Source organism: Arachis ipaensis, chromosome B04, assembly GCF_000816755.2.
Source record: "Arachis ipaensis cultivar K30076 chromosome B04, Araip1.1, whole genome shotgun sequence".
NCBI classification, from domain to species: Eukaryota; Viridiplantae; Streptophyta; class Magnoliopsida; order Fabales; family Fabaceae; genus Arachis; species Arachis ipaensis.
In genome coordinates, this window is record NC_029788.2 from 4,151,404 (window position 1) to 4,164,328 (window position 12,925).

General features: G+C 33.1%; 2 protein-coding genes across 4 annotated transcripts; one reads left to right on the forward strand and one right to left on the reverse strand.

Annotated features, from left to right (window-relative positions):
* LOC107638496 (metallothiol transferase FosB) lies at window positions 291–1,741 on the forward strand. Its single transcript, XM_016341803.2, has 2 exons — window positions 291–544; window positions 1,062–1,741. The coding sequence occupies exons 1-2, from the start codon at window positions 402–404 to the stop codon at window positions 1,450–1,452; spliced, it is 534 nt and encodes a 177-aa protein (XP_016197289.1). The 5' UTR covers window positions 291–401; the 3' UTR covers window positions 1,453–1,741.
* Window positions 2,845–7,962, reverse strand: LOC107638494 (ion channel POLLUX). 3 transcript variants are annotated; one of them, XM_016341795.2, is made up of 12 exons: window positions 7,354–7,958; window positions 7,191–7,259; window positions 6,497–7,114; window positions 6,155–6,337; window positions 5,946–6,005; window positions 5,645–5,848; window positions 5,294–5,542; window positions 4,969–5,067; window positions 4,656–4,850; window positions 4,057–4,149; window positions 3,675–3,938; window positions 2,845–3,479 (listed from the first exon to the last, which is right to left on the reverse strand). In XM_016341795.2, exons 1-12 carry the CDS (start codon window positions 7,717–7,719, stop codon window positions 3,261–3,263), a joined length of 2,619 nt encoding a protein of 872 aa, XP_016197281.1. In that variant the 5' UTR covers window positions 7,720–7,958; the 3' UTR covers window positions 2,845–3,260. The 3 variants fall into 3 exon arrangements, with proteins under 3 accessions (XP_016197281.1, XP_016197282.1, XP_020976156.1); XM_016341796.2 differs by lacking the exon at window positions 4,057–4,149; XM_021120497.1 differs by lacking the exon at window positions 2,845–3,479 and having other exon boundaries at window positions 4,057–4,133; window positions 7,354–7,962.

A 12,925-nucleotide genomic window follows, 5' to 3' on the forward strand; every position in this document is an offset into this window, starting at 1 on the left:
CGGATATCCAAGAACGAATAAAGTTAGAGTTGAGATATTTTCAATCCACATATAAAATAAAATTGAATTTATATAAGGAAAAGTCTAGGAGCCAGCAACTTTATTAAATTTTGACTAGCATATAAGTATATAACCAGTAAAAGAAAAATGAGTAATCCCACATCATTAGATAAAATCTCATACCATTAAAAACATTATTGATGACTATTTAATGGTTACAAATCACAAAAGTTAATGACCCTAACACTCTTCTTTATATAAAAATCTAAAATTAAGATTAAATCCAAACTCTATCTACCCATTACCAACCCTAGTCTAAGATTCTAAGCAGTATGCAGGTTGTGATTCTATATAATAACCTGACTGAGGTCTCACCGGCAAACAACAACTAACAGAAAGAGATGGCAAGTCCACTGCCTCTGCTTTCACTGAACCACGTCTCATTCGTGTGTAAGAGTGTGACTGAATCAGTTCAGTTCTACGAGGATGTCTTAGGCTTTGTCCTCATCAAGCGCCCTTCTTCTTTCAAATTCCAAGGGGCCTGGTAACTTCTTCTCTACTTCTGCTTCACTATATGCTTTCCAATTATTAATTAAGCTTCTTCTTTTTTGATACGACACTTAATTGCTTCTTAGCATGCATTATCACTTAAATAAAACTCAGGTAGCGTTTGTTTTGAGGCACTGATACAGAGACTTTGGTTCAGAGACGAGTACTAAAATTTTTGTCTCTATCTCTAAAATTTCAGTCTTTAAATACTTCCAAAAAGTAGGGACATAGGAGACTAAAATTTTTAGAGATAGAGACTGAAACTTTAATAACATTTTATACTCAAAATATCTTCATTTTAATTAATTAATTCCAATTTTACGCTTTGTACAAATTATATTAGAGTTTTATTCTTGTGTCAATTTCTGTCTTCCACTTTGCACTAATTATTTCAATCTCTATCTCTTAGTCTCAGTCTCTCAGTCTTTCTGTCTCTCCACCAAACGCTACCTTAAATGCTTTACACTGTCGGCATCAAAATAAAACTCTGATATATACGTTCTGTGGTTCAGGTTATTCAACTACGGAATTGGAATACACCTGCTTGAGTCAGATATGGTTCCGGTGGAGACAAGATCCATAAACCCAAAAGAGAATCATATATCGTTTCAGTGCACTGACATGAGTGTGATAATGAAGAAACTGGATGAGATGAACATAAAGTATGTGAGTGCAGTTGTGGAAGATGGTGGAGTTCAAGTAGATCAGATATTCTTTCATGATCCTGACGGTTACATGATTGAAATCTGTAACTGCCAGAACCTCCCTGTTCTTCCAATTTCCTCACCATGTCCTCTGAAGAAGCATGGAGAAAAAAGAACATTGAAGAACAACTGCTCTGCAGAAGAAGCAATCATGATGATGGATAATTTGGTGATGGATATGTTGAAGATTTCAATATGAGTACTCGGAATCACAACTACCAAGCAGTCTCCTTAATCATTTTAAAATTTATACACATTTTTTGTGAAATTAAAGCATTATGAAATCCTATTAGAATATGAAGACTGAAGAGTGTTGTCTAAATTTGATTATGAATTATGTTAGTAATTATTCAGGTCTAGTCTGCAAAGAGTGAGACGGATATGTGATAGTTCAAATAGATGAATTGTTTTCATTTGTGCATAATGATAAAAAATAGTCTCCCTACTCATTATTATTTGTCTAGATATGCAGAAAAGATGAAAATTAAGTGCTTGTTTGGGTGAGCTTTAAAAAAAAGATCTTTTTTTGAATTATCTTTTTTTAAAAGATCTTACAGAGAAGTAAAAGTAATTTTATGTTTGGATATCTCGTGTAAAAAGATCTTTTTATCTATCAATTATGTTTGGGTATAACAGTATAAAAGTACTTTTTTGTTCATTTATTACATGAAAAACATCTTTTTTTTAAGGAAAAAAGATCTTTTAAAAAAAGATGTAAATTACAGCTTCTCAAAAAAGATTTTTTTTTTATTTTACTAGTACTTTTACTTTTACTACTAGAAATTTGCCAAACACGTTAAAAAATAAAAAAAGATCTTTTTTCATTGAAAAAATATATTTTTTAACAAAATAATGGCGCCCAAACATGCACTAACAATATAAAAGTACTTTTTTGTTTATTTATTATATGAAAAACATCTTGTTTTAAGGAAAAAGATCTTTTAAAAAAAGATGTAAATTACAGTTTCTCAAAAAAAATATTTTTTTATTTTTCTAGTACTTTTATTTTTACTACTAAAAATTTGCCAAACACACTAAAAAATAAAAAAAAATATTTTTTTATCAAAATAATGGCGCCAAAATATTTATACAATTAATTAACAATGGAAACTAGTCACCTTTTGCTAGCCAATTTTTCATAGTCTGTAATTCACTTATTCGTAGCAGTAAATTGGGCTTCCAACACTAAATTTTACACTAACCTGAAAATATGGATTAAACTGATAAGATAAGATGAAAAGAAAAAATAGGGCAGGTTATGTCATTGTTGGGAGAGGTGGTTGATGAGAAGAAGACCTTATTAAAGGTTGGAGTTGGATACTTGGATTAGATTGAATTTTGAGGCACTTCATTTTCTTTGTGGGACATGGCCACATGGGCTTGCCTCTCCTGACATGACAAGTAACAACTAACAAAGCAGAGTGAAAATATTGGGCCATACATACTAAGGTCATACCCCTCCAGCTTCCATTCCCTTAAAGCCTGATTGATCCATTCACACTTGGCAATGTAACTGCCACTAATTCATGCATCATCAGCCTCGGCTATTGCTAATTATTATTATTATCAGAATAACCATACAGTTGAGAAATTACAAAGTGAACTTTATATATATCCTCTTGCAATTAGAGCAAAATCTTTCTTATTGAATAATGAGTCCAGAGCTTCTACATATTTGTTAGTTAACCTAATACAACTTGAAAGACTAGTTCACAAGTTGCATTGCACTACAAATAATAACAATAATCATAATAATATTCCACAAGTGGTTAGCAACTATCTTGAAGAATATGTGAAGGGCCAAAATCTCTGTTGCTACCTGCTTTCAATTAGTATAAGCATCCTCCAAAATCCCAGCTTCTATTAACAGTTGACAGTTTGTCCCAGTGCAAGTTTGAGACAGGGAAGGGAAAAGGAGGGCCATCCATTCACTAAGAGTGTAAGCTTGAATTAGAACATAATCATACACAAGGCACAAGAATGGTACTATTCCCTTCCCTTCTCTTGTCAATCACCTGATGCTATAACGACAAAAACATCACCTGCAGACCATTTTCTGAGAACTGACTTCCCGGAAGGGTTGATAATCGCCCGATCTTCGTCAGCTAGGCGATAACCAATAACAATCTCCCTTCTTAAACGACCTCTGATCATTATGTCATAGAAACATATTTCTTCCTGGTCATACAAATAGAATTCTGCTGGTTTGATGCACATCTCATTCCCCTGCCATAATTGAACAAAAATGTCCAAAACAAATGTAATCTTGATTTTGTAATTTAAAACCATATGAGATAGACTATAGCCTTAAAATGCCAAACTAGATGATCCAAAAGGGATGTGACCACAAATACCGAAATAGTAACTGAGATCCATCAACAGTATGAGAAATAGCAAGAAAAAGTTTTAAGTAAGGGCTACCTCCTCTGCGAATAACTCCTCAAGAACACGGTTGATTTGCTTGTCTTCAGCCACCATAGCAAGTGCCATGCTAACCAGCTCATTTGATAACACATAGTCACTGATTCTGGACACAGACACCAGATTTCTAGTCCTAGAATCCAAGATTTCACTGATTATAATTGATTTATCTGAAGCTTGCTGCATTTCGCGGATCCAAGAGCTGTGAGAGAACCCCGATAACCTTAAAGACGATGTTGAGTCTTTGCATGGAAGTCGTCTTGACTACAAAAACAAAAGAGGTGATTTTATTTTTATTAGAATTCAGTTCACAAAACAAGGTGATACAAGTTAGTGACGAGAGCATCACAACTCTAATATGAAATGCAACAATTGGGACTACCTGTATGTCACGAATTAGTAGAAGTGTAGCTAAAGATCTTGAGTCAGAATGGGCAACAGAGTCCTCCACTGATTCATCTGCAAGAATAAGAATCTGTTCTCTCAGAGTTAGTAACTTAGTGTACAGTTGAAGAAAATCTTCATTTAGTGTGTTTAACTGTTTCTAGTCTAGGGATATTTAGTGTCAATCTTCATTTAGTGTGTTTAACTGTTTCTAATCTAGGGATATCTAGTGTTAGTAAAGTTCTTACTTCAGAACTTACTTCCTTATAATTTTATTTTGAAAACAAAACTATTTTAAGTCATATAACAGGCTATCATCCTAACGAGATTTTTATTTTCTTTTTCATTTTAAGTGTCAATAAATAAATAATAATTGCAAATGAGACAGAAGCTGCCATTGGTTATCCAGAATTCTTATCAACTCAATTAGCATGAAATTTGGTCATCTATTGCATTACATAATTTGGTTACTGGTAACATGAGCCCTGGAAAACTCACACGGCATATCAATGATAGAAGATTCCTTCATGAAGGCACACTGATTCATATATACAAGCTTGACATGCTATAAAATATGAATAGAATATTGAAACTTACAGAATCAAAAGTCTCCAATGGAAGAGACTCCAGGTGCCGCCTAATGACAGCATTTCCCTCCCTGTGGACCAGCTTTATGTTCACTAGCGCAGAAACATCAAGTCCTCCATCAATGAGCTTATTCTCTCTTTCTTTTTCAGGAACCTCATTGAACATCCAGAGTTCCGAACCAGGAGCCAAGAATGCTTCCAAAACCTAAGAAACAATAGATAATTATGAAATTACATGGTAGGGCTTTGCTGCATTGCAGCTAATCAAAATAATTATGAGAAAAGGCAGTATTGTAGAGCATACACAATTTTTAGGGAATTACCATGATCATATCATCAATATCACGACGCCAGCCACAGAATAATATCTTCTCGGGAAATTTAGGTGGATCAGATTTCCTAGGGTAGAAGCCCTTCCGTACCTATACAAATATGTCAAATTAGAAACAAGGAGTCCTATATGCTGCTGGTGTCTAACTATGTAAATTTATTAATAAGTTACCTATAACCATTGATTTAATATAATCCCAGACAATGTGAAAAATATACTACACATAACACACTCTAAGGCCTAGCTGCCTAAGCACTCAATTAATATAACTGCCTAAATGGATCGTGTTGCAAGAGGAGTTAGAACAAAAAGATAACCTCTTGAAGAGGACCTGGAGCATATGTGTCATCGTCCTCCGCTATGACAAGGACTTCATCCCCATCTCTCAGAACATAATTATCATCCGGATTTATGACAATCTTCCCCCCATCTGCTGCAACCTTAATCCCACATGGTACTGCTTCAGGAAATGAAAGTAATACATCTCTGAAGCAAAAACCATTCAATTCAGGCCATCTTTTGATGTAGAACTCTGCATTCTCAAATCCCAGTATATCCTCCCATATCTGGCCAAGAGAACAAAACAAATGAACCAAAGATAAATTATACCAAAGTCACGTACATTGGTTGATAAATTTAGCAGAGATATCATCAAACTTTAGAATAACCTGGGCAAGGCCGGGTTGTAGAGCACACTGAATCATCAAGCGTCCGATTACATCATGTGCAACAACTGTTTCAATGAGTTCTCCACCAACAAGTTTCACTAGGGGTTCATTATCAAGATCACTCATCTCCACAACAACATGGCCTCTTAAGCCTTCCTTTACACCTGTGAGGCTGAGAACAACTCTCAAAGCTCGTGCATCACTCTGGAAATAGAAAGAGAGAAAAGGAAAGACTAAGAAGAAATTTCAGAATGAGTTACCAACAAAAACAAACAAATAAGCAGGTAATGAGGTAAATGACCTGATCAGCATTTTCGTCCGAAGCTAATACAATGATTGCGCGTGCCTTTGAAACTGAAACCTGCAAATAAATAGTTATAAGAATTTGAGTGGGTAGAGAACAGTTGTCAAGAAGGAATTTATGTGAAAGCACTCAAAACATCATCCACAGAAATATCGTGAGAAGTTATCCTTTCCTAAGAAAATAGAACAAAGATACCGCATCAATACCTTCTTTAGATCGGCCAGTATAAGAGGACTGCCACTTCTACATATTACAGAAGTCCCCATGAAATCAAATTCTAGTCTTGCTATATCCATTTCCATTTCCTCCTTTTCTTTTTCTGCAAGAACCACAATAACACCACCACCAACACTCTTATTTGCTATTGCTAACTGCTTCAAAAGTGATCCCTGCAATCAAATTTACATGTCAGCTACATGACTCATATTGAGATGAAACAATTAAGAACTGTTAGACGGATAAATAACCTAAACTGGTGGTCAACATCATGTTCCAAGTTAAATATCAGGTATTGAAAATAATTCATGTACAACCATTGAGGAGTTTACCAATTTGTCACTCCAGCCAAGAATGAGTATGTGGTTTCTTTCAATCACTTCACTCTTCCCTTTCCTGAGTGAATCAACCTTCTCTGATATAGCATCCGAAACAAGCCCAAGCATCATAGCAAATATGAGCATGCCGCCCGAACTAATTGAGACAGATACGATCCTCTGGCCCGTCCCTTCTGTTTCGGCATGATTTCCAGAGTCAGCTACATATGTCCAAGAATGCCAAAGTGCTTCAGCAAAACTACCACCGGTTACGGCATATAATGCCAAACCACCAAACCCTATGAGAAACAGAGTTGCAAAGAGAAGGGCAAGGAGCTTGGCATAAGGATATATGGAGAAAAATACATCTACCATATAGGCAATTCTTTTCTTTAATGGTACATCCTCCTTGTTATTGTTTGTTCTCCTCAAGAAATTGATCATTCGAGGAAGGTAATCAAGATATTTGTACAGCAGAAAAGGCAAAATGAGTGTGAGCATCACAATGTACAATGCAATTGTTCTACTGTCTGCATTCAGTATATAAGAAAATGAGCCAACGTTTTCCTCTACAGGAGTTCTTCCAATGCCGGAACAAGAACTAATTTCACGGCACATGTGAAGTTTGTCATGCTGTGGCAAATAATTTGTATGAGTATTTCATCCATCATAAACAAGATGAACGCAGTACAAGTCAATGATCATATACCTCTAGTTTTGCAAGCCTATACTGTAGATAAGCTGAATGAGGCACGAAAATAATACAAGTGACGAAAAGCTGCAACAACCACCAAAAAAAATTGTTACAGGTAAAAAAAGAATGAAAAAAAATTGGAATGAAAAAACACAGAATAAACGATTTGAATTGAAACCAGATAGAAGAAGGGAGAGCGGTTGTGGTGTTGCGGTCTCCTGGAGCTGGTATCGGAAGTGAGTGGTGGTATCGGAGGTGGTGGTGGTGGTGATGTTGGCGGCGATGAAGGATGAGGAGGAGGAGGGGGATCGAAGCGGGAAGGGAGTGATTTGGAGAAATCGAGGTTGTTAGGGGAAGGGCGCCTCCTCCTTGGCTTGGTACCAAGAAAGGAAGGGAAGTTCCATTGCTCCTCAACTGCGATCGCATTCTCAACTGACACTCTGAGATGCGTTGTTGAAGAAGCAGGCACAGTCTTTGTCTTCTTCAATGGAGGCTTCTTCAGCTGCTTTGAACCTCCATCATCATCCCTACTGTTCTCTCGCATTCTTCACCGATGCCTGGGATCTACGATGGACTTCTTCAATTAGAGTGAGAAATCGCACTGCACCATTTTCTGCAATATTTTAATCTGCACCCTTTCTTTTCTTTTTCTGTTTTTGTTTTTTCTTTACTCATTGCGAGTGGGCTCTACTGTACAACACACCCTACCACTTTTCGGTTTACGGTTTTTCTCGTTTGCTCTTTAAACTTGTCTTTACTCTTTTCTGCTACTTACCCTATCAACTCTCAACTCTTAATAAACACAACTTTGCTGCTCTTGTTATTAACTACTACAAATTTATTAAGAAAAAAAAATAAAAAATACGTTATAATCAACATTTTTTATTATTTTGTTTTATATTTGAATTAACATTATTCATAATTCAAGTCGTGTTGTTGTATAGTCAAAATGGTCAACTTGTCGGTGAATTTAATGCCAAATCATGTGAACGGTCATTCACTGAAATCCATGTTTCGTGGAACAGAATGATCACATTGAGAAGTACTGCTTGCTATACGACAGTATATATATACTTGCTGCTTGTACTTTCGAACTACTTTTCTATCAACCTTGCTAAATTAGGAATTCCGATAGTTAACAAATATCGTTGGTACGTATTCAAGTATTTTTTTTATTTAATTTCATTCAAGTAGGTTCAATACTAATAAAAATCACTCTCGTTAAAAGAGTGTGATTACATGCTCCGCTGCTGCTTCTTCTTTTTCTTTTTCTTTTTCTTTTTCTTCTTCTCACGCTCGTTTACTTCGGAGCGTCTTCTCCTTCGCTTTCTTCTTCGCGTTTCTCCTCTTGCTTCTTTTTTGCGTTCCTTCTTTTTCACGTATTTTCTCCTTATCGTCATTATTTTATTGTTGTTGCTGCTATATTTTTTTTTTCTTTTTCTCATTCTCTCTCTGGTGAAAAAGTAGTAAAAGGTGGAAAAGAAAAATTTTGAATTGTGCAGACTATAAATGAACCTAAATTATATTTGAAATGAACCTAAATTATATTCATAATGAACAGAAATTATTTTTAGAATGAACCGAAAATTAAATTCTGAATGTAAACTCGTTTCAAAACAAGTACAGAACAAAATAATTCACTCAGAAATAAACCGAAATTATATTCAGAATGAACCGAAAATCAAATTCAGTATGTAAACTTGTTTCAAAACAAGCACAGACCAACTGCACCTTTATTTAAATCCAGGATGAAACGAAATTATTTAATAATGGTGACACACAAATTCAATTCGAAAACAAGCACACAAACAAAAATTGAATCATGAACAAAAAATGATAAAAGAAAAAGAAAGAGGAAGAGGATGAGGTAGCGGTGATAACGGTAACAAAAGTAAAAAATAATAAAAAAAGGAGAAAAAGAAGAAGATGTAATATCAGGGTGAAGAACATATGCGTAAATTTGAAACAAGCGTGGAAAAGAAGAAGAAGTGTATGCGTGAATTTGAAACAAGCAGCAGAGAAGAAAAAGAAGAAAAAGCGTGTGGCTCTAAATTACTTGAATAAACTTTGATGCTAAAATTATTTGGATATGGAGAATAATTTTTGTTAGGAAATTATTTTAATTTCCTAACTTATTTGTGGGCAATACATATATCAATTATAATCATAAATTATGCTATTTTAAATTAAATGACTTATATAATGGTGATCTCATTTATTGTTATAAATGTTAAATTGAATAAGTCATTATTACTTTTGATTTGGAATTAAATGAGAATAAAACCAGATATTATCTTTTGTTCCTTAGATAATTATCTTTTTGGATTTTAGATATATTATCTTTTGGACTTTAGATACTATTTTATTTGTGTTTAAGGGTTTAATGGGTGTCATACTCAAATATAAATAGACCTACAGGGTTTTGGTTCCCAATATACCAAAGCTGCCTTTGTTATTCTTTTCCCATCAAAAGAGTTGCAGTTCAGCCTCCTAAGAATACAGAAGGCTTTGGTTGAGGAAGATCGAAAGAACCACAAGAACCAAATTCTTCTATCAATTTCTGACTCTTATGAGTAAAGGTACGCTTTTACATTATGTTATATTTTTTGTGATTCAATATGGATGATCTGAGTTATTGAAATTAATTTATTCCAACAATTCTAACAAGTATAAGCAAGGCACAGTGAAACAAGTTACTAAATTGTACCTATTTATAATTATAAAGTTTGCAAAAATAATCTTACATGATTTTTATACATTAAAAATAAATGCTAGGATAAGAGAGGCAGTAAAAGATCTTTTATATTTTAGATGAAATTCAAATCTTCTTCATTTGATTAAAATTTTTTGGAACTTATCAGTTTTTAAAACAAAATTGTTTTTAAGGAGGCTTCTTTAACGGCAAAAGTATAATATAAATCTTGAAAGATTAGATAAAAAATTGAATTTACTTTAAAAAAAGAGACGAGTTTATAAATAGCATTTTGTAGCAAAAGAAAAATAGCGATATTGACATCAATTCCAAATTTACACACCGCATATGTTAAATCCTCCCCTCTTCCTGCATGTTTTTTCAAAACTCTACGGCCGGTCGGCCACTTAAACCAACTATATGTATTAACTACGTTTTCCCATCATTATAATCAAATATAATTCATAACATTCCATAATTTTTTAATTTTTATAAAAATAATTTTTTATTTATATTTTAAAAAGTAAAAATAATGTTGTTTATATTTTGTTTCTATTTTTATTATTATGACTCTTATTACTATTTTGATTATTATTATCGTTATCTAAGCGAAATTATGATGCCACTTCTATTTTTTCTACTTTTTGCATAATTGTTTGAACTGTATTTATTATAATTTTATGTAAAAAATGAGTAATGTTATCAAATAAAACTCACAATATAATATCCTTTATTAAAATATTTAATAATTTTAGAAACGTAACATCAAAATTATTAATAGTGTTATTAGAATCAACTGTCATTATAATCACCTCTTTCATGATTATTAACAATACTTTAAAAAGGATTAAATATAAATTTACATGCAATAAGTCTAAAATAAATAAACTATTTTTAGATTATTAAAGTTTTCTAAACTCGAACAGTCACTCAACCCACTAAACTAAATAGTAACACTTTTTTCTAAAAAAAAAAAAAATGTAAACCAATAATTATATCATCAATTCAATTAAACTGCAATGTACCAATTTACAATTAAAATAAATGTTGAGTCATATGTAATATTATAGACAATTTATATACGAAATTAATTTGAACCACACATTAGAAATATTTCTATTTGATTGTTAAAGGATTAGATTAATCTTTTCATACAAAGACATTTTCTTATTTTCAAATCTATTGTTTACTGTATGGGAATTCAGAATTCAGAAAGATTTGATGTATATATACTTTTTCTTTTTTTAAGAAATATGTATCTTTTGTTATTTGTATGACTTAAATCCATGGTTTTTATTCAAATTAAAATATTTGTTAGAGTTAATAGTCAAAATCATTTTTGAAATATACATCGATTTTTATTTTCGTTTCCGAAAGATAAAATTAATCAAACTCGTCCCCAAAAGATAACCAATCTGGTTGCGTTAGTCCTTCCGTCATCTCCTGCACTGATAATGCTTGCTGACATGATCTGTTAACTATTAACTAGCACTCGCTTAGTGTATTCTCTTGTTGCTAATAAGATAAGTTTATTAAATCAATTCAAATTAGTCTGTAAGTCCATGAACCCTAATCTTAAATTTAATGATTGGTTGCTTTGATACTCTCGTCCTCCCTTCCTCTCACTTCCATCTCCCCTCTTCCTCTCATTTTCAACGTTGTTTTTGGAGCAATTAATTCAAACTATAGCTATATTAATTCCAACTTTAACCCCAACAAAACCACTTGAAGCAGATGAAAAAAATCTGAGTCAGTTTTCCACAACCACAAGGTACTTGATGAGTATTCTCGGTTATTTCTCAATCTCTCCTTTAGCCATAACCGAAAAGTCCTTGTTAAGAACCCCTTATTCTGAACTAAAAGCATGACGCGCATAGTTCTTGTGAGAGTTCCCTAAGTACTTGATTGAAATTGCTTCTTTTGTCCAACAAAGTGAGGTTATTTAAGGGAAGGATTTCATGCATAATGACTATAGAGAGTTCATGTATGAAATCAGAACCATAGTCATGTGGCAAAGATTCATCCATTCCATAATTCAACCAATGTATCACGTCTTTGTCTTCAGCAGATGGAACCGGCATTCTAATCAGAACCAATAGCATCATGGAATCCATGAATTCTACTTTGGGCGACAGCTACGATGCAGACGACGTCGAGCGATGGCGGCGTCGAAGGCATAGACAGTGACGCGGGGGCAGCATGGATAACCTGAGAACATGAAATCTGCTATAAAGGTGAGGTTCGATTCTTTTGGATTTGGGATTAAAGTTCATGGATTTAGGGACTGATTTGAGTTGATTTAATAAACTTATCTTATCAGCAACAAGAGGGTATACACTAAGCGAGTGCCACGTTAACAGTTAATAAGCCATATTAGCGAGCGTTAGCCAACTCAACGCAGGAGATGAGGAAGGACTAACGCGATCAAGTTGGTTATCTTTCGGGGACGAATTTGATTAATTTTATCTTTCGAAAACGAAAATGGAGATTGAAGTATTTTTCATGACGATTTTAGCTATTAACTCTATTTATATAAAATTTAATTTTTAATATAATTATTATGTATTTAAAATAAAAAATTTAACACTTTTTATTAATAATAATGTAACTTGTATTCTTAGAATAAATATGAACTAAACCTATATTAATAGAAGCAAAACCTTGAATGAATTATAGTAGATTTCTTTTTGGTGTTCTATCCATATGTTAATGTCACATGTTGAATGTAAAGGAGTACATGCTCTAAATTATGTATTCTTAGAACACATATTAGCTAAACTTAAATTTTTCTGTTGATATAAAATATGTTACAGTTTTATATGATTGCTTAGGGTATTTTTTGGTCTAATAAGATAAGAACTAATTCGTTATGAATCTAAACTTTATAAAGGTCTGGTATTGACTAATAAATTGCTGCACAAAGTACGATTCAAACCTCAACACTTCCTTAAATGAACGAGTAAATTAACTATTCAACAAATTCAACAAGAATAAGTATTATTTTTTTATATTATCTTTCTTTTTTTTTTATATTATCTTTCTTTTGTTTTTTTGGCCT

What these genes read in the sequence shown, in the direction of transcription:
- LOC107638496 (XM_016341803.2), top strand. Translation starts at nt 402, where the DNA reads ATGGCAAGTCCACTGCCTCTGCTTTCACTGAACCACGTCTCATTCGTG. An exon ending in TTCAAATTCCAAGGGGCCTG is followed by an intron (nt 545 to 1,061) that starts GTAACTTCTTCT and finishes TCTGTGGTTCAG; the next exon opens with GTTATTCAACTACGGAATTG.
- LOC107638494 (XM_016341795.2), bottom strand. Translation starts at nt 7,719, where the DNA reads ATGCGAGAGAACAGTAGGGATGATGATGGAGGTTCAAAGCAGCTGAAG. An exon ending in CGGACGAAAATGCTGATCAG is followed by an intron (nt 5,849 to 5,945) that starts GTCATTTACCTC and finishes TTCTATTTCCAG; the next exon opens with AGTGATGCACGAGCTTTGAG. An exon ending in TACAACCCGGCCTTGCCCAG is followed by an intron (nt 5,543 to 5,644) that starts GTTATTCTAAAG and finishes TCTCTTGGCCAG; the next exon opens with ATATGGGAGGATATACTGGG.